The sequence below is a fragment of the Ursus americanus genome, chromosome X (genome assembly GCF_024610735.1).
Source record: "Ursus americanus isolate L20-20 chromosome X, mUrsAme1.1.p, whole genome shotgun sequence".
Lineage (NCBI taxonomy): Eukaryota > Metazoa > Chordata > Mammalia > Carnivora > Ursidae > Ursus > Ursus americanus.
The window spans coordinates 93,229,319-93,255,497 of NC_142164.1; the positions used below are offsets into that span (position 1 = coordinate 93,229,319).

Consider the following 26,179-nt stretch of genomic DNA (forward strand, 5'->3'; position numbering starts at 1 on the left):
AAACATACTCATGATATGATCAAGCAGTCGCATTCCTTGGTATTTACACAAATAAGCTGAAAACATGCTCACACAAAAATCTGCACATAGGTGTTTATAGCAGCTTTATTCATAACTGCCAAATGTTGGAAGCGATCAAGATATCTTTCAGTAGGTGAATGCTTAAATAAACTGTGGTACATCCAGACAATGGACTATTACTCAGAGCTAAAAAGAAATGACCTATCAAGCCATGGGAAGACATGGAGGAAAGTTAAGTGAAAATTACTAAATGACAGAAGCCACTTTATTTATTTTATAATTATTCTTTTAACTAGGCTCCATGCCCAACGTGGGGCTTGAACTCACAACCGTGAGATCAAGAGTCCCATGCCCTATTGACTGAGCCAGCCAGGTAACCCCAGAAGCTAATTTAAAAAGGCTATATACTGTATGATTATAATTGTATGACATTCTGGAACAGGCAAAACTATGGAAACAGTGAAAAAAATCAGTGACTGCCAAGGTTTTGATGAATAGGTGGGCATAGAGGGCTTTAGGGCAGTGAAACTGTTCTGCATGATAGTATAATGGTGGATACATGTCATCAAACATTTGTCCAAACTCATAGTGTCCAACACTAAGAGTGAACCCTAACGTAAACCATGGACTTTGAGTGATAATGATGAATCAGTGTTGGTTCATTGATTGTAACAAATGTACCACTCTGGTGCAGGATACTGATGGTGCAGGGGCTCTATTTAGAGTTGGGGAAGGCATATATGGGAATTCTCCTTACTTTTTGCTCAGTTTTGCTGTCAAACTAAACCTGCTCTAATTATATGTATATATTAAACATTGTATTTGATATTTTATAAAGCATGCATCTGTATTCTTTTCTTATGGCAGGAATTCATATACTGTTTGGGTCTAATATGTTCAAATTTAAAAATGTTATTTGACAAATACCCACATTGATATTTTACTCCAAAGATAACTATGTTTTTTGACTCTCAGATTCATGGGTCAGAAATCATGGACCTAATACACACACACACATACACACACACACACACACACAAGCTTTAGGGGAAATAAGTTTTCTAGGTGAACTGGAGGTAAACAGGTTTATTTTTGGATTTCTTAGGTCATTTAAGTATGCTCATTTGCTTCAAGACTCTCCGAGGAGAGATGTGGTATATAGTGTTTCTAATCTGAGTGATTAACCCCTTTATCAAAAAGCTTTTTATATGCCAAGTGGTCAGAAAATAAATTTGAGAAAACCACATTAAGGATAGGGAGACCAACTGTCCCAAAATTGGATGGTTGCACAATTCTCTCATTTCTACCACTCACAGAAACTGCACTTGTGAGGTTATTGTTTATATCCCCATTGTCAAATCTAATGATCGTTACTCAATTCCCATTTCTTCTTGTAGTAGCTGACGTGGTTGATCCTCTCCTTCCTGAAACTTTATTTGACAACCAGGTCATCACACAGTCTTATTTTATCCTACTGATGCCATATGATGAAGTTGGGGAATATACGTGAGGTTCAGTGGGGTGGAATCCGGAGCCGACGACCAAGAAAAATTCTTGAGGCATCTTTGGTGCAAAATGGTGGTTTATTAAAGCATAGGGACAGGACCCGTGGGCAGAAAGAGCTGCTGCCCCGGGGTTATGAGGAATGGCCCATTATATACCCTCAAGTTGGGAGGGGGTTAAGGATAGCGTAAGTCTCCAAGGAATTTTGGAAGCAAGGTTTCCAGGACCTTGAAGGGGCTAGCTACTGTTGGGAAAAGGTCATTTATTACCGTCTAATAAAACCTTAGTCATGAGACCCTTCAGATGTATATAGGTGGGCCATATGCTTGGGGGATGATTGCTAGTACGTATCTTGGGGGGTTAGAGATAAAGGAAGTTTCCAAAGGAGTTTTTATAGGTTAAAATAGACTTACGGGATCTTGGTGGAGGGGAGGGGGTCAGGCTAGAACTACCTTTTGCCCTTAGCAAAGTATTAACATTTAGGCAGCTGAGTTCCTACGGGAATGTCACCATGCCTGTTTCAAGGACTTGTCAATGGGCTGTAGGTAGTAAGGACTGTTTCTTTGTCCTTTAGGGCAGCCAGTAGTGCCTGAGGAATGTTGCATACATCCCATGGCAGGGGGTGGGGGGGGGTGGGGGGTGGGGGTGTTGCAGGGTGTCAGCTTCTGCTTTGTCTTCAGCTTGCCTTCCGTTCACTCATCACTACTACCTCACTTGCTGTTTCTGTTACCATGGTTGGAATTCCTTAACCTCTAAATGTTGAAAAGCCACGTAGCTTAGGTCCCAGGTTTATTCTTTACCCAATTTATGTTTATTCTCTTGGCAATCTCATTTAATGTAACTTTAAATGCCCATCTCTATCTGAAGATCCTCAAATGTGCATGTGATCTCATCTTCATCATGACGCAAGACAAGAATAGAAAAAGAATTAAGAAATGTCATGTTTTATATTATGAAATTTTGTGTTGCGCATTCCTTTAAAATAGATATTGCAAATTGTATTTCCATTACATACTATCTGTGATGTTCAATTTTATGTGTCAACTTGGAGGGTGGTTTGAGATGAGATTAACGTTTAAATAGGTGAACTTTGAGTAAGCAGATTGCTCTCCAAAATGTGAATTAGTCTCATCCATTCTGTTGAAGGCCTGAATAGTAGAAAAAGACTGGCCTCCTTGAGAAGAGAAATTTCTCCAGCCAGTTGAGTTCAGACTTCATCTATACCATTACCTCTCCTGAGTCTCAGGCCTACTGGCCTACACCCCAGATTTGGACTTACCAGTGTCTATATTCACCCCATATTCATATCCAGTTCCTTAAAATAAATATCTTTCTATTCATATACACATCCTTTTGGTTCCATTTCTCTGGAGAACCCTGACTAATATGCCATCCGAAGATTCAAAGTAGAGCAAACAAACAAAAAAGGAGACTTACATTTATTTAATATTTCCTACTTAATTTTCAAAGCTCCGTTGATGTGCTTTGAAGTAAGCTGTCTTCTATGCAGCTGTGAGACCCCAGGCATACATCAAGAACAAAACATGAGCTCTTTTCTTTCACTGAAAACAGGCCCCACTTGGGGGTAAAAATATGCGCTCTACCATGAGAGAGACCAAAAAAAAGGTGCAAAACATCAACAATGAATGTGCTTATTCTGAAGAACAAAGCCTTTTGAGTGCTGTGATATTTAAGTGAGGAGAGAGTAATTTTAACCCATTTTGAGAATTTTGAGCTTGATAAAGAAGTCTATTGTCTTGAAGTCTTCAGTTTCTAGCTTTGGCTAACAGCAAGTATGGGAACAAGAAATTGCAGATATATTTATCTTGAAAAAAGTTTAGTTAGTGTTCCTTCTTAGAATTTTCTGGTTTTAGTATGTAATAATCACTCCTGGGCATATGTGAGGTGTCCAATATCTTTTGCAGAAGTATAATATAGATAACAGACCTCAACAAGAATATATAATTATTAGACTTTTGCTGTGATAGGCTCTTTGTTGAACATTAGTATCTATTATTTCACTTGGAACCCACACCCACATTGAGAAAAGTACCATTTTCCTCCCATTTACAAATGGTCAGTTAGAAAACTTATTAATGGTCATTGGTTAATTCCACTGATATTTCAGTTGAGGAACTAGGTTAAAAGCAGTTAGGTGAGTTGTCTAACGACTCATTGCTGGTTAATAGTAAAGTTGAGATCAAAATGCTGGCTAGTAATTAATATTGCTACAACTTGAGTGGTTTATAGAAAACCATTAAGGTGCCATGTATTTTGCATTATAGTAGGCTTTCTCAACTAGGATTTCTTGAAAGAATAAAACCTTACTGCCCTAAGGCATCCATTGTATTGTAGAGGAGGAAAAATAATTTCCTCTATCCTTCTAGGTTCTTGCCTGAGACCCCCCTGTAAAAAGACAGATTAAGACAGATTATGAGGAAGAAAACCAGGGGTGCCTGGGTGGCTCAGTTGTGAAGCGTCTGCCTTCGGCCTAGGGCATGATCCCAGGGTCCTGGGACTGAGCCCTGCATTGGGCTCCTTGCTCCCCTGGGAGCCTGCTTCTTCCTCTCCCACTCCCCCTGCTTGTGTTCCCTCTCTTGCTGGCTGTCTCTCTCTCTGTCAAATAAATAAATAAAATCTTTAAAAAAAAAAAAAAAAGAAGAAGAAAACCAAGTTTAAGAAGATGTATACTTCCTGTATATATGGGAAAGAACCAGGAGTGACTCTCTGAAATGGCCAAAGCCACCACTTTGAATACTTTCTCCAGCTAAAGACAAAAGATGTTTTGGGGGGAGGCAGTTATGGGAGTATTAGGCAAAGCACAGAAAATGAGATTATGGTTGTTATGTAGAGTTAAGTCTTTATCTTCTCCATTGATAAGAGTTTCTAGAGATTTAAAGTTGTCCTTCTCTTCCAGGTAGGAAAGCCAGACAACCTTATAAATGGAGATTTCCCTTATAAATGTAAATTTCTCCTGTAAAAGGGTACTTGTACTCAATTTTCAGAGCTCCTGTGTTTACAGTTTCTTAAAAATAATCCACTCAAAATTATCCTTACGCCAAAGAGACATATTTGGGATGGCAAATTTGTTTCCCTTCAGTATGTGATGTATAAGATCAGCTCCTGTATGTCTAGAATGGTACTGGGTATATACTGTCTTTGAGAGAAATGAAAATCCTCGCTGAAGTAATTTTCTGTAGGATTTAATTCTCTTAGGCAACCATGGTTAAGAAAGGCTGTTGGATGATAGCTCTGAGACTTTGAAAAAGAAAAGCAACACCTGAGAATCTTGCTAAAAATAGGGATCCTTAAGACCCACTTTTGAGATTCTGATTTTATTAGGTTTGACATGAGTCCTAGGAATTGGTATTTAAAACATTGTCCCAGATCATTATAATATAGGTGAACCTCTGTGTTTTTCTTTTTTTGGCTTAAACAACAGCAATTTATTTTCTCACATTTCTGGCAGCTGAAAGTCCAGGATGAAGGTGTTGGCAGGTTTGGTTTCTTCCGAGGCCTCTCTCCTTGGAGAGCAGCTGGCCTCCTTTTTACTGTGTCTTCACGTGGTCTTTCCTCTGTGTGCATGCCTCTCTGGTGTCTCTGGGTGTGTCCAAATTTCCTCTTTTTATAAGGACACCAGTCAGATTGTTTTAGGGCCCACCCTTAGGGCCTCATTTTCAACCTAATCACCTCTTTTAAAGGCCTTATCTCCAAATACAGTCACAGTATGAGTATGGGGGGGTTAGGGCTTCAAAAAATTAATATTTAGGGGGACACAATTCAGCCCATACCACCTGGCTAACTCCCATTTATCTTTTATGTCTCAGTTTCAGTATCACTTCCTCAGGGGAGCCCTCTTGTCCGCCAGACTATGCTGGATCCCCTTGTTGTTCTTTCTCATAGCCCACACTTTTTATAAGTAGCCCTTATCGTGATCACAGTTAGGGTTATTGTGCTCGGTGCAGTCTCTTCCTCCAGCCCCAGCAACAAACTGCATGGAAAGCTCCGTGAAGGCAGTGGCCAAGACTGTTCACCACTGAGTCCCAGCACCTATGCCCTTGCCTGGACACAGTAGGCGCCCAAGTAGATACAGTATTGGATTATTGAATGAAGGAATAAATGGACAAAAAGAACTGGGAGGGCACAGTACAGGGGCACTGCGGCCCCCTCTCATTTTCCCTTGGTTAGTCTGGCCTCCCTTGTCAGATACTGAGAGCTTGAGTATGCTGGGAGGCTGACATTCCATCTCCTACACCTGGGCAGGGGAATCCAGAATTTTCCAAATATCCATGTTGTCATTGTTCCAGCCTCATAATGAATAACTGCCATTCCTCCCCAAGAACAAGGTCATCTCCCTGTAATCAACATAAAACCCCAAAGGAAGGAAACTAACAATATACCGACTCTGTACCAACCAATTATGTATCTTATTTTCACAGCAGCTCTGCAAAGCAAATAAAATTCCTATCTTCATGGTAATGCAACTAAGACACAGAGAGGTTAAATGCCTTGTCATGGTCATAAAAAAGGGTCGAGCTGAAATATGGATTCATGTATGTGTGGATCCAAAGGCCATGCTTTCTCTAACATACCAAACTTCAGTGGAGGTGAGTGTCATGGAGAACCATCCTTAGTCCTGAGTGCCACTGGGAGTGCCCATGACTGCCTCCCTGCTTGCCTCTCAAAGATGGAAGGTGTAGGTGAGGAGAACCTCTTAAAAAGGTGAGGGGGGAAAAAAGAGTATGAATAAACAAATGGGACCTCATATACTTCCATTTATTCCTCAAACCCTTATTAAGTACCTATATCAGGCACAGGGGCTAGAGAGAAAAAAAAAATTTTCTCTAAGATTTTATTGATTTATTTGAAACTCAGAAAAAGAGAACACAAGCAGGGAGAAGGATCAGAGGGAGAGGGAGAAGCAGGCTCCCCGCCGAGCAGGGAGCCCCACGCCGGGCTTGATCCCGGGACTCTGGGATCATGACCCAAGCCAAAGGCAGACGCTCAATCGACTGAGCCACCCAGGGACCCCCCAAATTTTTTAAAATTTATTTTGAAATAATTTTAGATTTACAGAGAAGTTGTAAAGATAGTCCAGAGTTTCTATACACCCTTCACTCACTTTCCTCTAATGTTAATATCTTACCTAACTATGGTACATTTATCAAAAACTAATAAATTAACATTGGTACATCACTAGTAACTAAACTACAGACTTCACTATTTTTTTCAGGAATTCTGATTGCATATTGAGAAATTTTTTCCTAGAAAGTTCACGGTCATAGAAAATGTTTCAAAGAAAAAGACCTTTGTTTCTTGACTGAGCAAATAGAAACATACAGTTTTGGTTTAGAGAGATGTATTAGGTTTAATTTTAATAACATGTACATATGTATGAGAATATGACTCTATATGAATTGTGAAGTTGACAATGTATAATCAGTGAATTATATAATATATAAAGAAAATGGTGATGCCGAGGAATGGAAGCAGAAAAATGTTCACCTTTAGCCCAGAAGGCTGACCTATAGCCTGCATAGTTTCAGTAAGTATCAAATACGTACTGGTTGCTACATCCTTAAAGGGTCTCATCCCTCCCTGTAAATCTCACCGATAGTTAATATTGAACTGAATGATAAGCACCAGAGAAATCTTGTGAAAGTAGTTTTACAAGTAGAAATTGAAGAAGACATTTATGATCTAATACTTCCTGCATGTCCCCTCCCACTAAGCATATAACCACCAGCTTCATACAGCAAAAAGTGCAGCTTTTTCTGCCCAAGGGTCCTGTCCCCATGCTACTTAAATAAATTTACTAAGCTGCACCATACAATGTCTCAAGAATTCTTTCTTGGCTATTGTGCTCCACAGCTCCGCAGCAGTGAGGTTCATGAGCTGGAACTTCTAACTTGTCCCTCCTGAACAGATGTTTGCAAATGATGTGATTCCAGTGACACGATTGATAACAACAAAAACAGTGTCTGATATCTACTGAGAATATAGCATATGCCAGCTACGGTTCTTTTTATTTTACATTGTTTTATTATATTTTTTCCAACTTTATTGAGATAGGACAAATGAGATAGACAAATAGAAATTATATATATTTAGGTTGTACAATGTGATGTTTTTTTTTGTACAATGTGATGATTTCATATACATATACACTGTGAAATGATCACCACAATCAAGCTAATTGTGACACAGTGATTTGTAATAAGAAATACTCATTTGGCCCTCCACCTTGCTCCTGGCACAGAGTTCCCCAAATCCTTAGAATTCTCTGTGGTCAGAGTGATAAAGGTACCTTTTCTTATGCTAATGAGCTGGCTTCTGAAAAACCCTTGGGTAAACCTAAGGCGGGGAGCTGGTTGCCAAGGGAACGAACCCTGGGATTAGAAGGTTAAAACTCTTAGTCCCTGCCACCCCTGGCCCTCTGCACCCACATCTCTGGGAGGGCAGAGGGGCTAGAGGTTGAATCAATCGACAGGGGCCCATGATTTAATCAATCATTCTTGTGTATTGAAGCCTTCATAGAGACCAAACAGGCCAGGGTTAGGAGAGCTTCCACGTTGGTGAACACATGGAGGTTGGGGAGTATGGCATACCAAGAGAGTCCCTGCCCTTACTTATCTCTTCCATCTGAACATTCATCAGTATTCCCTCTCATAACCTTTTACAGGAATCGGGTTAAGTAAACAGTTTTCCTGAGTTGTGTGAGCCACTATAGCAAATTAATCAAATCCGAGAGGGGGCCTGGGGAACCTCAGATTTATAGCCGATGCGTCAGAAGTATGGGTCAAAAGCACTGTACTTGTGATTGGATCTGAAGAAGAAGGGCACTGTTATGGGTCTGAGCCTTTAATCTGTGGGATCTGATGGTATCTCCAGTCATACAGTGTCAGAATTGAGTAAATTATGGTGAGACAGGGAAACTAAAAAGACCCCATGAAAAACTGCTTTTTGGCTGCTTTTCCTCCTTCTATTATTGCTAGGACCTACACCCCTGTCCTACACACGCCTTGTAGAACAGATAGTATATGTCCCCCTGGTAAAGGTCAAGGATATCCTTGGAGTCTTCCAGCCCAACAGATAACATCTAAGGAGTGACCGGGTGGGGTCGTCATGAAGGTTTTCCAAGACCACTGACTCATCAAGACCCCTGGTTCCAGGCTTAAGTGACTTATGGGGGACACCTAAACACTTGCCTTTGTTCCTGGATTACTAAGAAGACCTGTATGCCAGACCACCATCCTCAGTAAAAACTCCCAGGCCCCAAGCAAAGACAGATGCACTCTTCTTTTCTTTCTCCGTCTGTACCTACACTCTCTCCATATCTTTAATAAACTCTGCTCTCACTTCCTTTTGGCTCATGCTTGATTTCTATCGTGCATGAAGCCAAGAACCCTCTTCGCTGGTCCCAGGGGACCCGTCTGGGTCCTTGGGCCCAGCTAGCCTGCATCAGCAGGACACTCAGCTGGGATTGCAGAGAATTGCTTGGTGTGGGGAAAATCCTCAAAGTTGGTGAGCGGAAGTGCCAGAAGTGAACAGTTCTGTGTGAGTGTGGTAGTAGTGTAAAAGTGTAAGCCAACGTGAGTTCACTCCTTGGTGAATCAGAAACTGCACCAGGTCGCATAAAGAAAACTATTTGCAGCTAATAAGGAGATCACAAAAAATGTCTTCCAAAGCCATGACTCCCTGGGTAAGGGTGGATGGTTTCCTTTTATTTAGGGTTAGGATGAATATTTAGATAGGGAAGCCTTGTCATCTTATGTAGAGGTGGGCATAAGGTCACACATGTGCCTTAAGGAAACATGCCTATACATACATTGTATGTTATATAAATAAGGCTGAGGCCCCTCCTTGGGTGGAGATTTTAGTATTAGAATGAGGTAAAGGTGATTGTAGGTCATTCTAGAGGTCACTCCATGGTCCATCTGCACAGATATGAGCCAGGGGTTAAGCTCAAACTGGTCTGGGTGGTCTGGGCTGGCTAGAGGTCTTGTCAGAGCAGTCACCATTGCTCGAGGGGGCAGTTTTCTTTTCCATTTAGGAGATAAACTGGAAAGAAGAGCTTAAAGAAAACTGCAAGACAAAGGTCAGTGAGTAAAGCAGGTGGGCTGTAAAGGTCAGGTCTTGGGGGCTAGCTGGTGACAAATGTAAAGGAGAAAGACACAGGAAGGAAACACTGGAGTTTTCCCAAATATTCAACTGGTGGCAGTGGTGAGTTTTTCTAACTCGTAATTATGTGCATCCATCACCTCGCATTGTTACCATTTTGTTTGTGTGTGGTGAGAACACTTAGGCTCTACTCTTTTAGCAAATTTCAAGTATACAATACAGTGCAATTAACCATAATCACCATGCTGTACATTAGATCCCCAGAACTTACTCATTTTATAAATGAAAGTTGATATGCCCTTTGACCACCCGCAGCCCCTGGCAACCACCATGCTACTCTCTAAATCTATGATTTCAACTTTTTTAGATTCCATATATGAGATCCTACAGTACTTGTCTTTCTGTGTCTGGTTTATTTTGCAGCTGCTGTTCTAAGTGTTTTACATGTCTTAATTTATCTAATCCTCAGAACACTTATCTCTGCAAATTAACATTAAAGTTGAAAATAAATTAATATTCATGAGGAAATGGCAACTGGTGGGTGGAAGGCAAGATGAATATTTTGCTCAGTGTTCAGTGAGTTGTGATGTTGGCTGGTGCTGGACTTTTGTTTATACCAAAGAATGAGAGAGCAGGAAAGTATTTATGGAATATCTTCTTCGTCTTCTGATTTACAGGTGAATGAACTGATTTCCAGAGGTGACAGGTAAATCACAAATGGTCACATAAAATTTCTGAAACACAGGGCTCAATTCTGGTACACTGTCATAATACCTTTTGCATAATTTATAGTTTCTCTCATCTCATTTATACAACCAAAGGGCAAGAAATAAATAGATCAATGGAATAGAGAGGAGAGCTTAGAACCAGACCTGTGTGGCAAAATGTGAAATATGATAGGTGGTCCACAGAAACATTGGGGGTCTCTGATACTGCTTCACAAGGTCTGTAAGGTCAGAAGCATTTCTAAATCTATTACAAATTAATAATTATTTTCAGTTTTAAGTTATAATAGTATAAATATTTTTTAAAAGATGTTATTTATTTATTAGAGAGCGTGAGAGAGAGAGGGAGAGAGAGAAACAGCACGAGGGGAGGGGAGGAGAGAGGGAGAAGCAGACTCCCTGCTGAGTGCAGAGCCCAACACGGGGCTTGATCCCAGGACCACCTGAGCCAAAGGCAGAGGCTTAACCAACTGAGCAACCCATGAACCCCAACTGTAAAAATATTGATAGATATAACCTACATAGACAAATGATTTTTAGTTTCCTCAACTGAAAGGTATAAAGGCTTGCTGAGACCAAAAATCTTGAGAATCACTGGGTTAATGACAAATTGCTTAGTTTGGGGAGAACTGGTTAATTTTTTAAGAAGAAATAAAGCTAGATGCTACATAATTTACAAAAGAAAACACGTGCAAGCACAAATCACTGTTATGTATTTTATAAGTAAATCCAGATGTCAAACAAAGTAGAGTGAATATATATTTATAGGAGGAAAATGGAAAAAGGGTTTGGGGCTTAAAGTAGGCAAAGAAAAGGGAAATGCTGAAGCGGACAAATGAGAGTGCCATGTCCTAAGTGCGTTAGTAATTCCACTTTCTGCAACTGAGGTTGCAATAAACCAGTAACAACAACAAAACGCAAGTCATGCTTTTGTTGAATTGAATCATGTGGTTTTAACTTCCCTTGAAACAAATGTCAGAGATTAGAAGACAAGATTCTGGTGTAAAAGTTACGAATCTGACTGTGCAAAAGTCTTACAGATGAAGACCTTTAAACATTTATAGCTAAATATTTATGACTTGAAGATAAGTGGTTCACCTACATATGAAAAACCTCACTCAGCTCCTCTTAATTTGCCGACAATCTGACGGTGAGGTTCTAGTCAAGGACTTCTACTATATATGATAATATCATCAAAACTCTCTCTTTATCAGTAAAAAAAAATCTCTAGCTCTTTACCAACATCGAGCAAACATCAATTTGTTTTCATACTAACAGAAACATTTTTATTTATTTATTTATTTATTTATTTATTTTTAAAGATTTTATTTATTTATTTGACAGAGAGACAGCCAGCGAGAGAGGGGACACAAGCAGGGGGAGTGGGAGAGGAAGAAGCAGGCTCATAGCGGAGGAGCCTGATGTGGGGCTCGATCCCACAACGCCAGGATCACGCCCTGAGCCGAAGGCAGACGCCCAACCGCTGTGCCACCCAGGCGCCCCCAGAAACATTTTTTAAAAAGATTTATTTATTTTACAGAAAGAGAGAGAGAAAGTGAGTGAGGGTGAGCAGGGGGAGGGGCAGAGGGAGTCAGAGAGAGTCTCAAGCAAACTCCTGGCTGAGCACGGGAGCCCAACATGGGGCTCGATCTCACGACCCTGAGATCATGACCTGAGCTGAAACCAAGAGTCAGACGCTTAACTGACTGAGCCACCCAGGCGCCCCATACTAAGAGATATACTAATTAAGAGCAATACAAAGCAGAATGAAAAAAGGAATGAAAATTCAGAGGTAAAAAGGACTAGACTATGATAGATGTTGGTATTGGGAAGTTAAGTTTGTCCTATATTTTTGATCCTTTGAATAGTAATAAAATAGTTTCCTTAACATTTTAAAATTCAGTTTCATCTAAAAAGGAAGGAGTTAGCCTTTGTTAGCTCCTTCCATCTGACCCTAACCATTATGACCTCAGAAATAGAGTAATGGTATCCAAAGTAGAGGTTACAAAAGATCTGCTGGAGTGCAGAAGGAAAATAATAAAACTCTATTTATATTAAGTTTTTATCTTATTCTTTTACATTTCTATATGCATTTGAATGTTTTATATGATTTATTATATGTGTATGCATGTAACTATATATAAATGAAAATATAGTTAAAGGGAGTGTTTAAACATTTTTAACTAATGAGATAAATAATTTTTAGAGTTTGTGGGGCACTGAGCAGGGTATTTATATTCTTATTATTATTGTAGAATTTCATTTAGGGCATAGCTGGGTGCAATTGGGTTAACAATTCCAATTCCCCTGCCCAATGACCTTAGCTCCGCTCCAGCACATGAGAACATAGCAGAAAAATGGTCCCAGGTAAAAATGCTCATTCTGATCCTTGTAGCAAATGTAAGACAATATAGTTTCAAGGCCTGGTAGTACTCAGCTTTTCTTATTGATCTTAATGTGGTTCTTAAAGAAATCTTCTGTTATCTTATCCATGTTACACCTTGTTTTCTACCCCATCCTAGATTCATTTTAAAAAATATCTCCATGACATCACAGCCTTTATGTATGATTTTCATCATTTTCTGTTTTGTTTGTTTTTTAACAGCTTTATTGATATACAAAAACCAAACATATTTAATGTGTACAATTTGATGGGTTTGGACATATGCAAACACTTGTGATACCATCACAACAATCAAGATAATTGCAATGCCTTCTGTTTTTAATTTCAAAGAAGTTTCATATTTGTAAAAAGTATGCAAATTAGAAAGAAGGGAGGGCAGAAATTAATAAATAATAAAGTTAGAAAGCACTGATTGAGAAAAGAGGCATAGGTGTCCATTTATGAATTAAAATAACTATTCCTAAATGATCTGGACATTGAACTAATATATGGAATATAGCCTCGGTCAAGATCTAAGGCTAATTCCTTTTTCAAATTAATGGGGACGAGTCTGCATGTACCCATGAAAATCTTGAGATACCACTAAATTACTTTCTAAATGTCACAGATACAGACACTAAGTTTTCATTTTGTTAGGTATGAGACATTTCCTTCTTTGTCAAGAACTATCATAAATTCAGGCTAAAACTAAGCAAATGCCAATCAAGATACATTATGAAGATAATAAGAGCCAAGGTATAGAAACTTATAGTTCTCCTGACAAAAATGTGATAGATTTGTTATTTTTCATGGAGTGCTTCACTATGTGTAGTGACTTAATATATGATTTTGCACAGTATCGCCTAAAACATCTCTGTCCCTTCCTAAGAACTTTAGATTGTAAGCACCTCAAGGACAGAGAGTAGGGCTTGTTAGATTTTATTTCCCCAGTGTCTAACACAGTGACCGGGGTATTACCAGCAACAGCTAAACACTTAATAAATATACTGGTTTAAAGAAAGGAAGGAAGGGAAGGAAGGAGCAAAGACCATTACTATTGGAAAAATGGTCACGGAGACACAAGTACATACAGCAAGGTTATAGCCGGATGGAGGGAAATGCTCAAATTAGTACTAAATCTCCCATAGGTTCTTTGTGGCAGAACCACAGATATACTGATGCATTGTCTGGTAGTGATTCTTAACATTAGGGCCACCCAAGGAGCTTATACTGACACCTGGGCCTCACCCCCGGACCATTTGTATCAGAATCCTGGGATTAGGGGCCAGGTATTGGTAGTTTTCAGAGATCCCTAGACAACTACGAGTCGACTGTGCAGCCAGGTTTGAGGACACAGACTTCCAAGACTTCCCAGAAATGTTTTGCTGCATTTCACTCTTTTACTTTCTCATGGGTGTTCTTATCTGATGTAATTCCCCTTTCAGCAATCAGCAGTGTTGGTGTTATTTTACTCTGCTTTCAGTGGTGTGTCATTTTGGAAGGTCTTGTTCATCTTCATGTTCTTGTTTCAAATGCTGTCTGATTTTTCCTCATCATCTGTTTTAGAACAAGAATTTCCTGTGCTCCATCCTGTGGCAGAGACACATGTTGGCACTACAGAGCAGTGATCTGAAGGGTAATAAATATGCACGACGAAAGAAACGAAGTCATTTTCATCAGGACTCCAAAATGTTAAGTAAATCCTCCTTTTGCTTCTGATACTGGGGAAGAGGCTGTCCTGTCAAGGTCCATCAGAGAATTTCCCCTGAGCCTGCAGTTTGAGAATTTGAAGATCTAAAGAGTGGAGTTCTTCCTTACACACTGTAATTTGTCTTTTACCATACAAGAATTACTTTGATTTCACTTTGTTAAATGGAAGCCTGTACAAAAATTGATACCTCTGTGTTTTGGAAGTGTGCACATGGCAATTCTGAGAGTATAAGTGGATAGCTTTCAAGTAAACTCTTAGTTGGAAGTACTGGTGGGTTGCCAGATTAAAATTTCCTTCAATTATAAACAAAGTATCCATGGACTGAATGTGAAATATAGGAAAAATAATTCTACGGGTGCCTGGGTGGCTCTGTCAGTTAAGCGCCTGCCTTTGGCTCAGGTCATGATCCCAGAGCCCCACATGGGGCTCCTTGCTCAGCAGGGAGCCTGCTTCTCCCCTGCCTGCTGTTCCCATTGCTTGTGCTTGTGTGTTCTCTCTCTCTCTGTGTCAAATATATATATAAAATATAAAAAAAAAAAGAATTCTAATCGTCAGAAATACAAATCTCAATTCCAAAATGAATTTTTTTGACCAACAAATACTAGATGGTATAATTTTATATCTTTATATAGAAATGTTTTTTTTTTCTTTTGCAGAGTTGCCTTTTTCCTTATAAGTATTATTTGTTTAAAATTATGATTGAACAATAACAATTATGTGAGGACGTTTGCTGCATGTAATGGTTTCTATCAGAGTATTTTACAGGTAGGTTTTCAACCCCATGAGAACTAATGCTCCAATTTAAAAACACATATTTTATCACCCTAAAATAAAATTCTTAGGTAATTTAATCTAGCTTCAACATAATTGTGTATGTGTTAATACCCTAAGTATAATGTAAAAAGAAAAATAAATTCATAATAAAAATATTATGCTTTTTTTCCTCAGCACAACCAGACTGGAAGACCTAATGACTATAGTCAGATGCTTGTTCTTACGCTGAGAATTACTGTGTATACAAGTATTGCCGGAAACAATAGTGCGGTTGGGGGGAGTTCATAATGATTGGCATATTCTCAGATGATACAAATCTTTGAAAATGGTGAACCGCTGTACACAGTATTCCTTTGAAGAAGGCTACATTAGGCTCTATGCTCAGATAGTCAGAGACTGGATTTTTACTTGCAAGAATATCCAGAAAGATCATTGAAATTTGTGTAGGGAATGTGGGAAGCTTTTGTTGTGTGGCTCCGCCCAACATACAACATGGATGATTCCTCCTACTAAATGCCACGTGTGCTGATCATTCTGGCAACACAAATGTCATTCAACATTTCCCAAACACCTCTTCAAGGTGATACCAGTACCATTGGAAATCACGGATGCAGCCTTCCCCTTTGTTTCAAACGAACAAATTCTGGTCACCGCAAGGGCAAATTAGGTTTAAAAACTGAACAAGAAAATAGCTTAAATTTGCTATGGTCCACTTTAAATATAGGAAACTCTTCAGTGGGCAGGGTTTTTTTTTTTGTTTGTTTGTTCTCTTGTTGCCTTTACTGACGTTCCTATCACATGTTCCTAAATTAGTGACATTTCGAACTTTGTATTCCTTCTTGCTCATCACGCTTCTACTTCACTCAAGTTCCATTCCTTCCTTGGTCTAGGTTCAAGTTCTGGATCTCCCACTTTTTTGCTGTGCAGTTTGGGCATCTTACTTAACCTCTTTGATCCTCAGTTTCCTCATCTACGAGATAATAGCAGTACTTCTCTCAGGACTGTTATGAAGATAAACATGACCAAAAGGCTTCTCAGAGTACAACACGAAAGAGTAGTGACAACAAACTTTGACTTGCCCACTTGGCAGAGAAAGCTGATGTCTGAGAGATTGGTTCCATTTAGAGTACTCAAGTGGGCTGAGTGACCTGTCTCCAGTACATAGACATGCACGAGAAGATAAATTAAAAAATTATCAGAACGCAGAGAGGCAGTAATATACTATGGATAATTAATGACATGCATCAGTTTGAGATAATCTCTAAAAGTAATAGACTTCCCAGTGGCTCAAATTCATTGGTCAAAATAGTGTCTTCCTTGGATAGAGTTTGGATGATCATTGCCCAAGTTTGTCTCTCTTTGCTTTATACATCCATTGTTGACCTGCTACACCTCTAATTAACACATATTCTCTTTATTGTGTGTCTTTGAATAATATTCAGAGGACTATTATATTTCCCCTTATGTTCAAAGAGCACTGTCTCTGCCTCTCCCTATATACTGGCTACAGGTATCATTGCCCTGTTATTTACAGGAGTAAATAGGGCTTTAATATCCTAATATTGAACCTGATTCATTTATTCATTCAACCAACCTTTATTAATCTTCTAACAACAGCTCTCATTTCTTCAGGTGATGCTTCCTGGGTGATGCTGTTGCTACTGGTTTGGGAATCACGCTTTGAAAAACTGCTGTATTATGATCTGGGGATAAGGTGGTAAGTGATAAGTGTCTCATTATTCAAGAACCTTTCAGATGCAATCATAGTACTTGTGATTATAACACTATTATAAGAGATTCAGTATGGCTATTTCAAGATGAAATGGAAGCACATTGCAAAGTCAGTAAGCCACTTGAGAAAGAGTTAGCAAAAGCTTCTCTGAAGAGGTGACATTGTGTAGAGACCTGAACATGGAGTAAGTTGGTCAGGTAAGAGGAAAAAATAGGCGGGGAGGGTACTATCAGAGACCTAAGTAGTGAGCCTGACGTTGGGGAAGGATAAAAAGCTTAAGGATGATAGAGCTTCACACATAATGCAATGCATAGGGTAAAGGCACGCCTTTGGGAAGGACTGATTGATGTTAGACATTAAATCAAGTCCAGCAGAAATTAGGTTGGAGCAGGTGGAAAGCAAACACCAGAGTTTGCAGACAAAACAAAATTAGAGTTGCTAGGAGTTTAAAAGGAAGAAAGGCAACCAAATCACAAGCCGATAAGGTGGGTACAGATGAATTTGTGTGAATGCTATTTGTTAAGGTGCATTTATGTATTTGCTCAACACATTTAGGTCTCCACCACTCAAAAATGACATTCTAAGGTTTTAACATCCGACGACTTCAATTGGGAATGTTTGCCTCATGGGATCTGTGGGAGGAAAAACACAGCCAGGACAAAAATCCAAACATCATGCAAATCTTTGACATTTTGTTACCTGACAAAGATAAGTAAGATTCTACTTTGTTTTGACAAACACAGGGACCTTTGGATTTGTGTTCAGATACTTTGGATTAACCAGGAGACTAGTGAGAAGGAAAACAATGGTGTCATGTTATGGATTAGAATGTATGCCAAACCAAGATAGCAAAAATAAACCACGCTCTACAATATACCACCACCCCTGGGTATTAAACAGGAACTATAATTGTACTGAAACATGAGTCAAAAACTGGAATGGACCACAATAATTTGCTGAACTGTGGAAATTTTTTTTTGAAATGTGTACTAAACCTGCAAATTAGAAAACCAAAAGGCAACCATGTAGTGACCCTGTTTGAACTGGAATTGAACCTATATTTTGTCTGTGCTTATTTAAATGTACAACGTAGTTTTCCAAACTAAATCTAAAGGGATCTGACCTATATTCTACTTGAGCCCTAGTTTTTAAATATATATGTATTTTTTCAATGACAGAAATCTGTAGTCTATGTTAAGCTCACTCAGGTAGCAACTACTGATGTTTCAGGATCCTTGCTGAAGAATTAACTCAGGCCTCTGAATGGCCCACTGCAAGGCACTGTCTTCAAAATGTGCTATGCCAGGATGATGGTTCGTTGTTCATGGTAATAAATAGACCAACCATCTTTGATCAAGTGGTAGGCTTTAAATAAATAACTACGCAGAACCAGTCAATCAGGTGGATAACTCACAGCCTCTCTTCATAAGGACTTCTTTCCCATTCAGACACAGCTGGTATCAGTTTTCATTCTACGGTACCCTTCTCTTCCATCCTAGGCCTTTATCTCCTGAAGCAGTTTCCCATCTTCTTTCTCACGAGTCCAGCTTTTTATCATACCCTAAGATTAGCCCAGAGTGATGGCTACAGAGTGACATGTGGTAATGGTGAAGGGAAAAGGAAGAGGTAGAGAAATGAGCTGTTTTATTTTGCTGGTATTAGGACTGCCAGGGCGCTCCGAGTATCTCCTTACTTCCTGCTCCCATTTCTTACGCCAAATACTCTTCTCCAATTGTTTTCTCGGCCCTTATTTCTGTAACTGAATGCCAGGAACAAATTAACCCAGCTGTTTTTCTAAGTGCAGGCGAATTAGATTTCAAGGAAGTGGGGAAGAGAGGGAAGGGAGAGAGAGAGAGATGAAGGAAGGAAGGAAAGCAGAAAGGAAGGAGGAAGGGAATGGAGGCTGGAAATCGATGAAGGAAGGAAGGGATAGGTTGAAGACCTAGAAAGGATCTTCTTTATTGTGCTTTTTCCATCATCGCGAAAATACAAACCTTCAGAAAAACTTCCAAGTGCGATATGATTTCTTTAGGGGTAAGAAGAGGGGAGAAAATTTATAAGATAACATTCTACTTATAGAGGACCGTGGATAAGAAAAACCTTGGTAATCGGCAACTACTAGTGGCTAAGGGAAATGGAGAACCAGATCATTCACTGGAAAAATTTGCCAAAATAAAAGAAACCAGATATTTGGAAAGCCACTTAGAAGAGAGGGAAAGTAGGTTTAAGCGGATTAGGGCTGACTTCTATACTAGTGCTTCTCAAACTGCACAGAATGCTCTTGAGAATCTTGCTAAAATGCAGAATCAGATTCTGTAAATCTAGGGCAGAGACTGAGATTCATTTCTAACAAGCTCCCACGTGGTGCTCATCCCACTGGTGTGCAAACTTCCCTTTGACTGGCAAGGTTCTGAACTTTCTTATTTGTAACCACTTGTAGGCCCCTGCCTGCTGTAGATGAGGCAGATATATGCCTCCATTTCCACATTGGAACTTGAAAAATATTTTTCCAAATATATTTGTTTTTTTCCAAAAACGTACTGTATTATTTCATACAGTAGTAGGACTTTTGGTACTGCACTTCAGGTACAATATGATGTAAATAAACTTTTGTACAATGACCCGAGTACTGAGCCAGATTATAAAGCACATTGGGGGAAAAAAATCCATTTATGACTGGGTCATCATTTCTTTAGAAAAACTAGTGCAGAATTTTGAGACCATGAAGTCCAATCTCATCATATAATTTTGATTTTTTAGAATGAGCATATTTTGGGAGACCATTATCTATGTGGACGTTTATTATGCCAATAATGGTAAAGTAAGGGAGACCCAGGTTAGGATTGATGCAGTTGATGGGTTTTATGTAGATTGGAAATGAGAAAAAAAAAATCTAATTCAACATTTCTTTTAGTCCTTAAATGCATTGGTACAAAATCCTCAGAAATTTGAACTACCATCTTTGCAATATATTATTTTTAAAGAGAATAAAATAAAAAAGAAGCATTCCTGATAGTCGTTAGTAATGTAGCTAGTGACAATGTGTTTAATACAATTATTGTTTTCTATTTCCAGAAATGTCTAGTGATCAAGAGAAAAAACACATCCACAAAATAATAGAAGCCATAGAGCATTATTCCAGGGAGTCTGCTTTTTCTTCTTAACTGGCGTCTTTAAAAGTAACTTTATACATAGTGGCAACGTTGAGTTGCCTGAAGCACTTAAGTTAAAATGTGTCAAAATATTAGTAACAAGTTTTAAATCAGGGATAGACTATCGAGGAAAAAAAACTCCAGGAAATGAAAATGTGCCACCTGCTGCCCTTTTGCCAAAAGCCACATTTTGTTGGCCCATGTGTTCATTTCTTCATTTCTTTGATTGTTTTTTAATTTACAAAGATGAACATTCCTTTTTTTATTTTAAAGATGCATTTATTTTTAGAGAGAGAGAGAGAGCACTTGCAGGAGTAAGGGGAGAGGCAGAAGGAGAGGGAGAGAGAAGCTCTCAAGCAAACTCCCTGCTGAGCAGGGAGCCCGATGCAGGGCTCAATTCCAGGACCCTGAGATCATGACCTGAGCTGAAACCAAGAGTCAGCTGCTTAACCAACCAAGCCACGCAGGTACCCCTAAAGATGAACAGTTCTATAACTGGTAGAACAATCTTCTGTTTTCCAGGGCCATTTTGTTTTGACTTATTTTTAAAACCCCAACAAGTAATGGATCTATGTTTTAAAACAAGGTACCATTGCTATTAAATTTATTTTCCACATATAGCTTAATGAAACAAAACTAAACAAAACAAAAATGTAGGGGTGTAGTCTTTTTTTTTTTTTTTTTTAAGATTTTTGTTTATTTATTAGAGAGAGAGAACACAACCAGGGGGAGCAGCAGGCAGAGGGAGAGGAGAAGCAGGGAGCCCGATGTGGAGCTCTATCCCAGGAGTCCAGGATCATGACCTGAGCCAAAGGCAGACAACCAACTGAGCCACCCAGGCCGCCCGGGGAGTAGTTTTAATAAGCAAGTGCTTTGGGGACCACAGCAATCCTTGGTACCTGCCACTTCAAAGCCACTAGCTTTGAAATAACCTGCATAGTAAAGCACTGAGTTTTGGCATATTTTCAGTCTCAATACATAAGCAAAATTACTAAACTGTACCCCTGTTTTATGCCAAAATTTTCATAGGAAGGGGATAAAAGGAAGGAGATTGTGAGATTAATTTATTGGTCTGGTGGAAATGAAGACGTATCGGAGGGAAAATGTTCATTTTATGTAGAGTATGAATTGTCCCCTATAGGTAAAGTGACCATAATTCCTGTTTTCCCAGGCCATCCTGGCATATGCCCATTATCATGGCATTCTTTTCAGTTTAACATTTGTCCTGCACTTCTCATCTTTATCAAAGTATTACCATTAATCGATATATGAAATTAAGCTGACTTGAGTGGGGAGCATCTCTGCTATTTACGTTCAGTTTTTGCCGTGTTCTCCTTGCCAGTGTACCAGATGCATATAAAGAGAGATGCAGGTGAAAAGATCTCATTTGAACATACAGTTAACTCTAAAACACAACCATCAACCATTTCTAAAACCTCTCCTGGGCTGACCTTTTCAGGAAAAATATAATTAACGCCTCCCTTCCTTTCAAGGACAGAATGCAGAGTCCTCACTGATAAAACAAACTGCATTCAAACAGGAGTGTTTTTTTTTTTTTTTTAATGGGAATGAATGCCTCCATCAGAGCTCAGAAGTAGGTAGGAATCAGAGCGCCTGGGTGGCTCAGTTGGTTAGGCAACTGCCTTCGGCTCAGGTCATGATCCAGGAGTCCTGGGATTGAGCCCTCATTCGGGCTCCCGGCTGGGCAAGGAGTCTGCTTCTCCCTCTGACGCTCCCCCTCTTGTGCTCTCTCTCTCAAATAAATACATAAAATTAAAAAAAAATAAGTAGGTAGGAATAATATTCAAAGCTTCTACTTAGTAGTATACTCACTTAGCAGTATCATGACTGAGTTGTAGCCTAAGAAAGGCCTAACTCTACAAAGCCCCTGGGAGATCAGAGCGGTGGTATACACGGGAATTATAAATTAGATAGACATGAAATGTGTGTAGAATGTAAAGGCCCAGAAGTCCTGGTATAAAGTATACAGATACTTGTCTGAATTCTCTTGTTCGGTGGTGTTAATATCTGTTGTAAAGTCTACAGTCATTTCTTTATTTTGATATGTGTTTCTATTTGAATAAGTTCTTTTAGCAGCAGTGAGCTAATGAAGTTCGTGCCTGATGAGAAACTAAGTGCTGAATTTCTGTTTCGTAGGAAAATTGGTGATGAACTTATAACTTGTACCATATGCTCGTTGAAATTTACCATCAACCATTGGGTTGCTGCAGTGTTATCATTGACCTCATGGAAACCACAAGACACAGATATGCTGAAGAAGCAGCAATATCTAATTCAAAGTTAGTAGTTATTTTAAGAAAGATGACAGTTTAATACTTGCAATCACAAAAGGTTCATTTGCATGTCACTCTATAAAAACCACTTTTTCATTTAAACCAAATGACTGTTCTTTTAAAGTAATTTTGCTCACCTTCATCTTCAAGGTTTCTTTTGACCACACAAGTTACTGAAGATATAGATTTATAGATTTATAATAAAAGTACTATAATTTTTACAGAATAAAGATACAAATAACAGAGTGAGATAAAATCTATTGACCTGTAAAACGTACATTCATAATTACAACCAAAGTGTAATATTTTATCAAGCCAGGAGATACATTTGTCAAAGAGCTTACAGATGTTTATATAAAACTGAGGTTTAATACAAAACATGTCAGTGTTTATTCTGTCTGTTGTCCATGATCAATCATATTTAAACTATTTTTTAAATCAACATATGTATTCTAAAATAGTATTGAACTCTTCTGTAAGTGAATCCTTCAATTTTTTGCATTCTATTAAAATTATTTTTGGAAATATTTTCATCAAAATATTCACTTAACAAAGAATCAAACAATTTTAGTTCTGAAAACTTTTAACAAAGTTGAATTATTTAAATCAAAGCTTGCAAGCACAAAGATACTGAAATTTATCCTTGCCAAAACTAGGAAATAACTGGAGATTTTGATGTTAATGCAAACAGTTTGCAAGGCCTATTTCTGAAATTCTGCAATTTTGTTCTTTGATTAAGAGAATAATAATCTAAAGAAAGTTGTAAAACAATATTATCATACACTGAAAAAAACCCAGAAGAATAATTAACTATTGAGAAATCCAGTACAAATGTTAAGAGCTTTTAGTAAAGCAGGTTGTAAAACCAACATAGAAGAAGTAGTACCTTTTACCTATTCAAATAAAAAATCAGTTCAAAGATATAGTAGAAAAGTCTAAATTAATGATGAATGGAAAATACATAGGTTAGGTATTGAAAAAATGTCTAAAACCCATATAATACAAATAAAAATACAAAATATTCCTGAAAGACACAAAAATAGATTTTAACAAAAAGGAGGACAAGCCATTTACTTAGGTAGAAAATTTTACCTTGTGAAGATGTCAGTTTTCCCTGAGTTAAATTTATAATGTTAACACAAACCCAATAAAGGAGCTCTGTATGTTGATTTCAAATTGATTTGATGCAAAAAGCAAACAATAGTTGCCGTGAACACCCTGAAAAAGAGGGGCGACAGAAAGTATGGTATTGTTACATTTATACACAGGTGAATGGAAAAAAACAGAAAACAGATCCAAGTTCATAAGGAAATTTACAATAAAGATTGCATCTCAAGAAATTGGAGAAAGCTATCTTGTTTAATAAATATTTTGAGATAACTAGATAAACCTATGGAAAAGGATACAATTGGATTTTTTCTCCCACATTACATTTTATACTAGGAAAAATTCCAGATAAATCAGAAGTTTAAGCCATACGTGTATTAGTAAAAAACTGTAGGTGAACTCCTCTTAAAGAGTGGAAAAATCTTTCCTGTCTATGACTCAGACTCCAATAGCAGTAAGAGAAGACTGATATACATTTGATTACATTAACGTTTCAAGTCCCCTGAAAAAAAAAAAAAGAAAAAATAAATAGTCAAATGAAAAAATTGGGAAGGTATGTTAGGAAATCCTAAAAACATTAAAGAATTAATATTCCTAATATATTAAAAGTTTCTAAAATAAAGCAAAGACAAATACAAACAACATAATGGAAGAAAAGACTAGAGAGTAGACAGAAAAAATAAGACCCTTAACCATTTGAAAAAATGTTCAATATTGTTCATAAACCGAAACATACAAATGAAATGACGTTGAGTTACTTTTTCTCACCTATAAGATTTTCAGCATCCAAATGTTTGATGACTTGACAAGTTAGTGATGATATGAGCATTCTTATATATTGCTGGTGAAATAAGAAAACAGTGAAATGGCCTATGAAGGGGCATTGGGAAATACCTAACGAAATTACATGTTCATTTACCCTTTGACCAAACAATTCCATTTCTAAACTCCTAAAAAACACAAGCAAAGTTACAAAATAGTGTATGTACAGGGTTATAAAATTGCATTATTTGTAATATTTGTACTATTCATAATAACAAATGAACCAGAAACAAAATATACATTAATAGTGGTTTGCTTGACTAAACGATGGTATATCCACACAATGGAGCACATGCTTCTGTAGAAAAGAATGCAGGACATGTTCTATCCTACTGTAGAGTGATAACTAAGATATATTAAGTTAAATAAAACCAAAAAACTAAGATCAATTAAAGTGAATATAGTACCTATTGCTTACAAAAGAAACATAAATATAGTATATATGAGAAATAGAAAGGTAAACATGAATATACATATACTTCATGGTAGAAAAAAGAAAATAGAATCAAGATTATTTTGTATTCAGTAGAATTTTACTTGAGCTTACTAGGTATTTCAACATCTGCAAATAGATAATTTTGTTAAGTAAAAATATGGCACAAAGAGAAAATACTTTTTTAAAGTTCAAACTTCACATATATTAATCATAAAAAGCAATGTTGAAGAAAATTGTAGACAATTTTGTGAAAAAAATAAAAAATAAGGAAACTGTATTAGAGCTCCTTTTGGCTAAGAAATTGATTACAGCGCATGGATTTGTACCAAGAATAAATATTTTGTTTATGTTTTATTGATTGTAATCAATTTATAATACTGGGTAAGTTTAAGGTATACAGTATGTTAATTTGATACATTTGTATGTTGCCATATGATTACTACCGTAGGCCTTAGTTGATACCTCTATCATGTCATGTAATTATCATTTCTTTTTAAAAAATATATGTATCGTCGACTTCCATTCTCAAAAGTTTCCCAGTTTGGACAACAACTTACATGGTGATTTCTCCCTCTAGTTCCTAGATGACTGTACTGCTGAATACACCAGCCCCAACACACACATCACTTGTAGAGCATCTTCCTCAAGGAATATAACTCAATGGGAGCAGCATGAAATAGTGGAAAGGACAATTTATGTTTTCCCAATGAATCTGGGCAGAATCTGAAACTCACTGAAATTAATAGAATGCAGCAGAAGTGACACTGGGCTAGTTCCAAACGTATATCAATGAAGATGCAGCAGCTTTCAGTCTAGGGGCTCTTAGAAGCTAGTTGCAATTACGTGAGAAGCCTGGACCGCAAGGAGAAGACATGTGATGGAAAACCAAGGTGCCGCGGTAAATATTCTTGGGTGAGATCCTAGACAAAAGCCAGCATCCCCTGTCAGCCACGTGCTTAGCATCTTCACCATTTCCACCCAGTTGAGCCCACATAACAGCTGCCCCAGCTGACAAGTGGAACAGACAATCCATAAAATCAGGAGAAATAATAAAATCATTTTCGATCGCACTATTTTGAGGTAATCATAAATTAAAATGCCATGGTACAAAACACATAGATTGTACCGCTTAATCAGTTTCCTCTATTGTTAACATCTTGCAAAATGATACAACATCACAAACATGGCATCAACATTGTTGCAACCCACTCAACTTATTCAAATTTCCCAATTTTACATATACTAATTTGTCTGTGTTTTTAGTCCTAAGCAATTGGATTTCATGTGAAGTTTCAGGTATCCAACATCATAGTCAAGGTACTGAACAGTCCCATTGCCCTGAGGATTTCGTGCTGCCCTTTTACTTTTATAACGAAATTTACCACCCTACCCTACCAT

The 26,179-nt window shown here is 38.0% G+C and overlaps 1 protein-coding gene and 2 long non-coding RNA genes across 3 annotated transcripts in view; all 3 read left to right on the forward strand.

Moving 5' to 3' along the window:
- Nucleotides 1–14,815, forward strand: part of LOC123803765 (uncharacterized) — a 350,423-nt gene extending 335,608 nt beyond the window's left edge. Inside the window, exon 6 of the mRNA XM_087860247.1 lies at nt 14,320–14,815. Coding sequence (XP_087716373.1) covers nt 14,320–14,381 — 62 coding nt within the window. The 3' untranslated portion in view covers nt 14,382–14,815. The remainder of the gene's footprint in view (nt 1–14,319) is intronic.
- Nucleotides 14,816–15,126: 311 nt separating this feature from the next.
- On the forward strand, nt 15,127–19,299 carry LOC123803780 (uncharacterized). Its single transcript, XR_006782976.2, has 3 exons — nt 15,127–15,229; nt 16,871–16,955; nt 17,526–19,299. It is a non-coding gene; the product is annotated as an uncharacterized LOC123803780 (long non-coding RNA).
- Nucleotides 19,300–21,975: 2,676 nt separating this feature from the next.
- The window catches only part of LOC123803768 (uncharacterized), a 170,572-nt gene continuing 166,368 nt past the window's right edge, over nt 21,976–26,179 (forward strand). The window contains exons 1-2 of the long non-coding RNA XR_015723264.1: nt 21,976–22,422; nt 25,359–25,679. This is a non-coding gene — a long non-coding RNA (uncharacterized LOC123803768). The remainder of the gene's footprint in view (nt 22,423–25,358; nt 25,680–26,179) is intronic.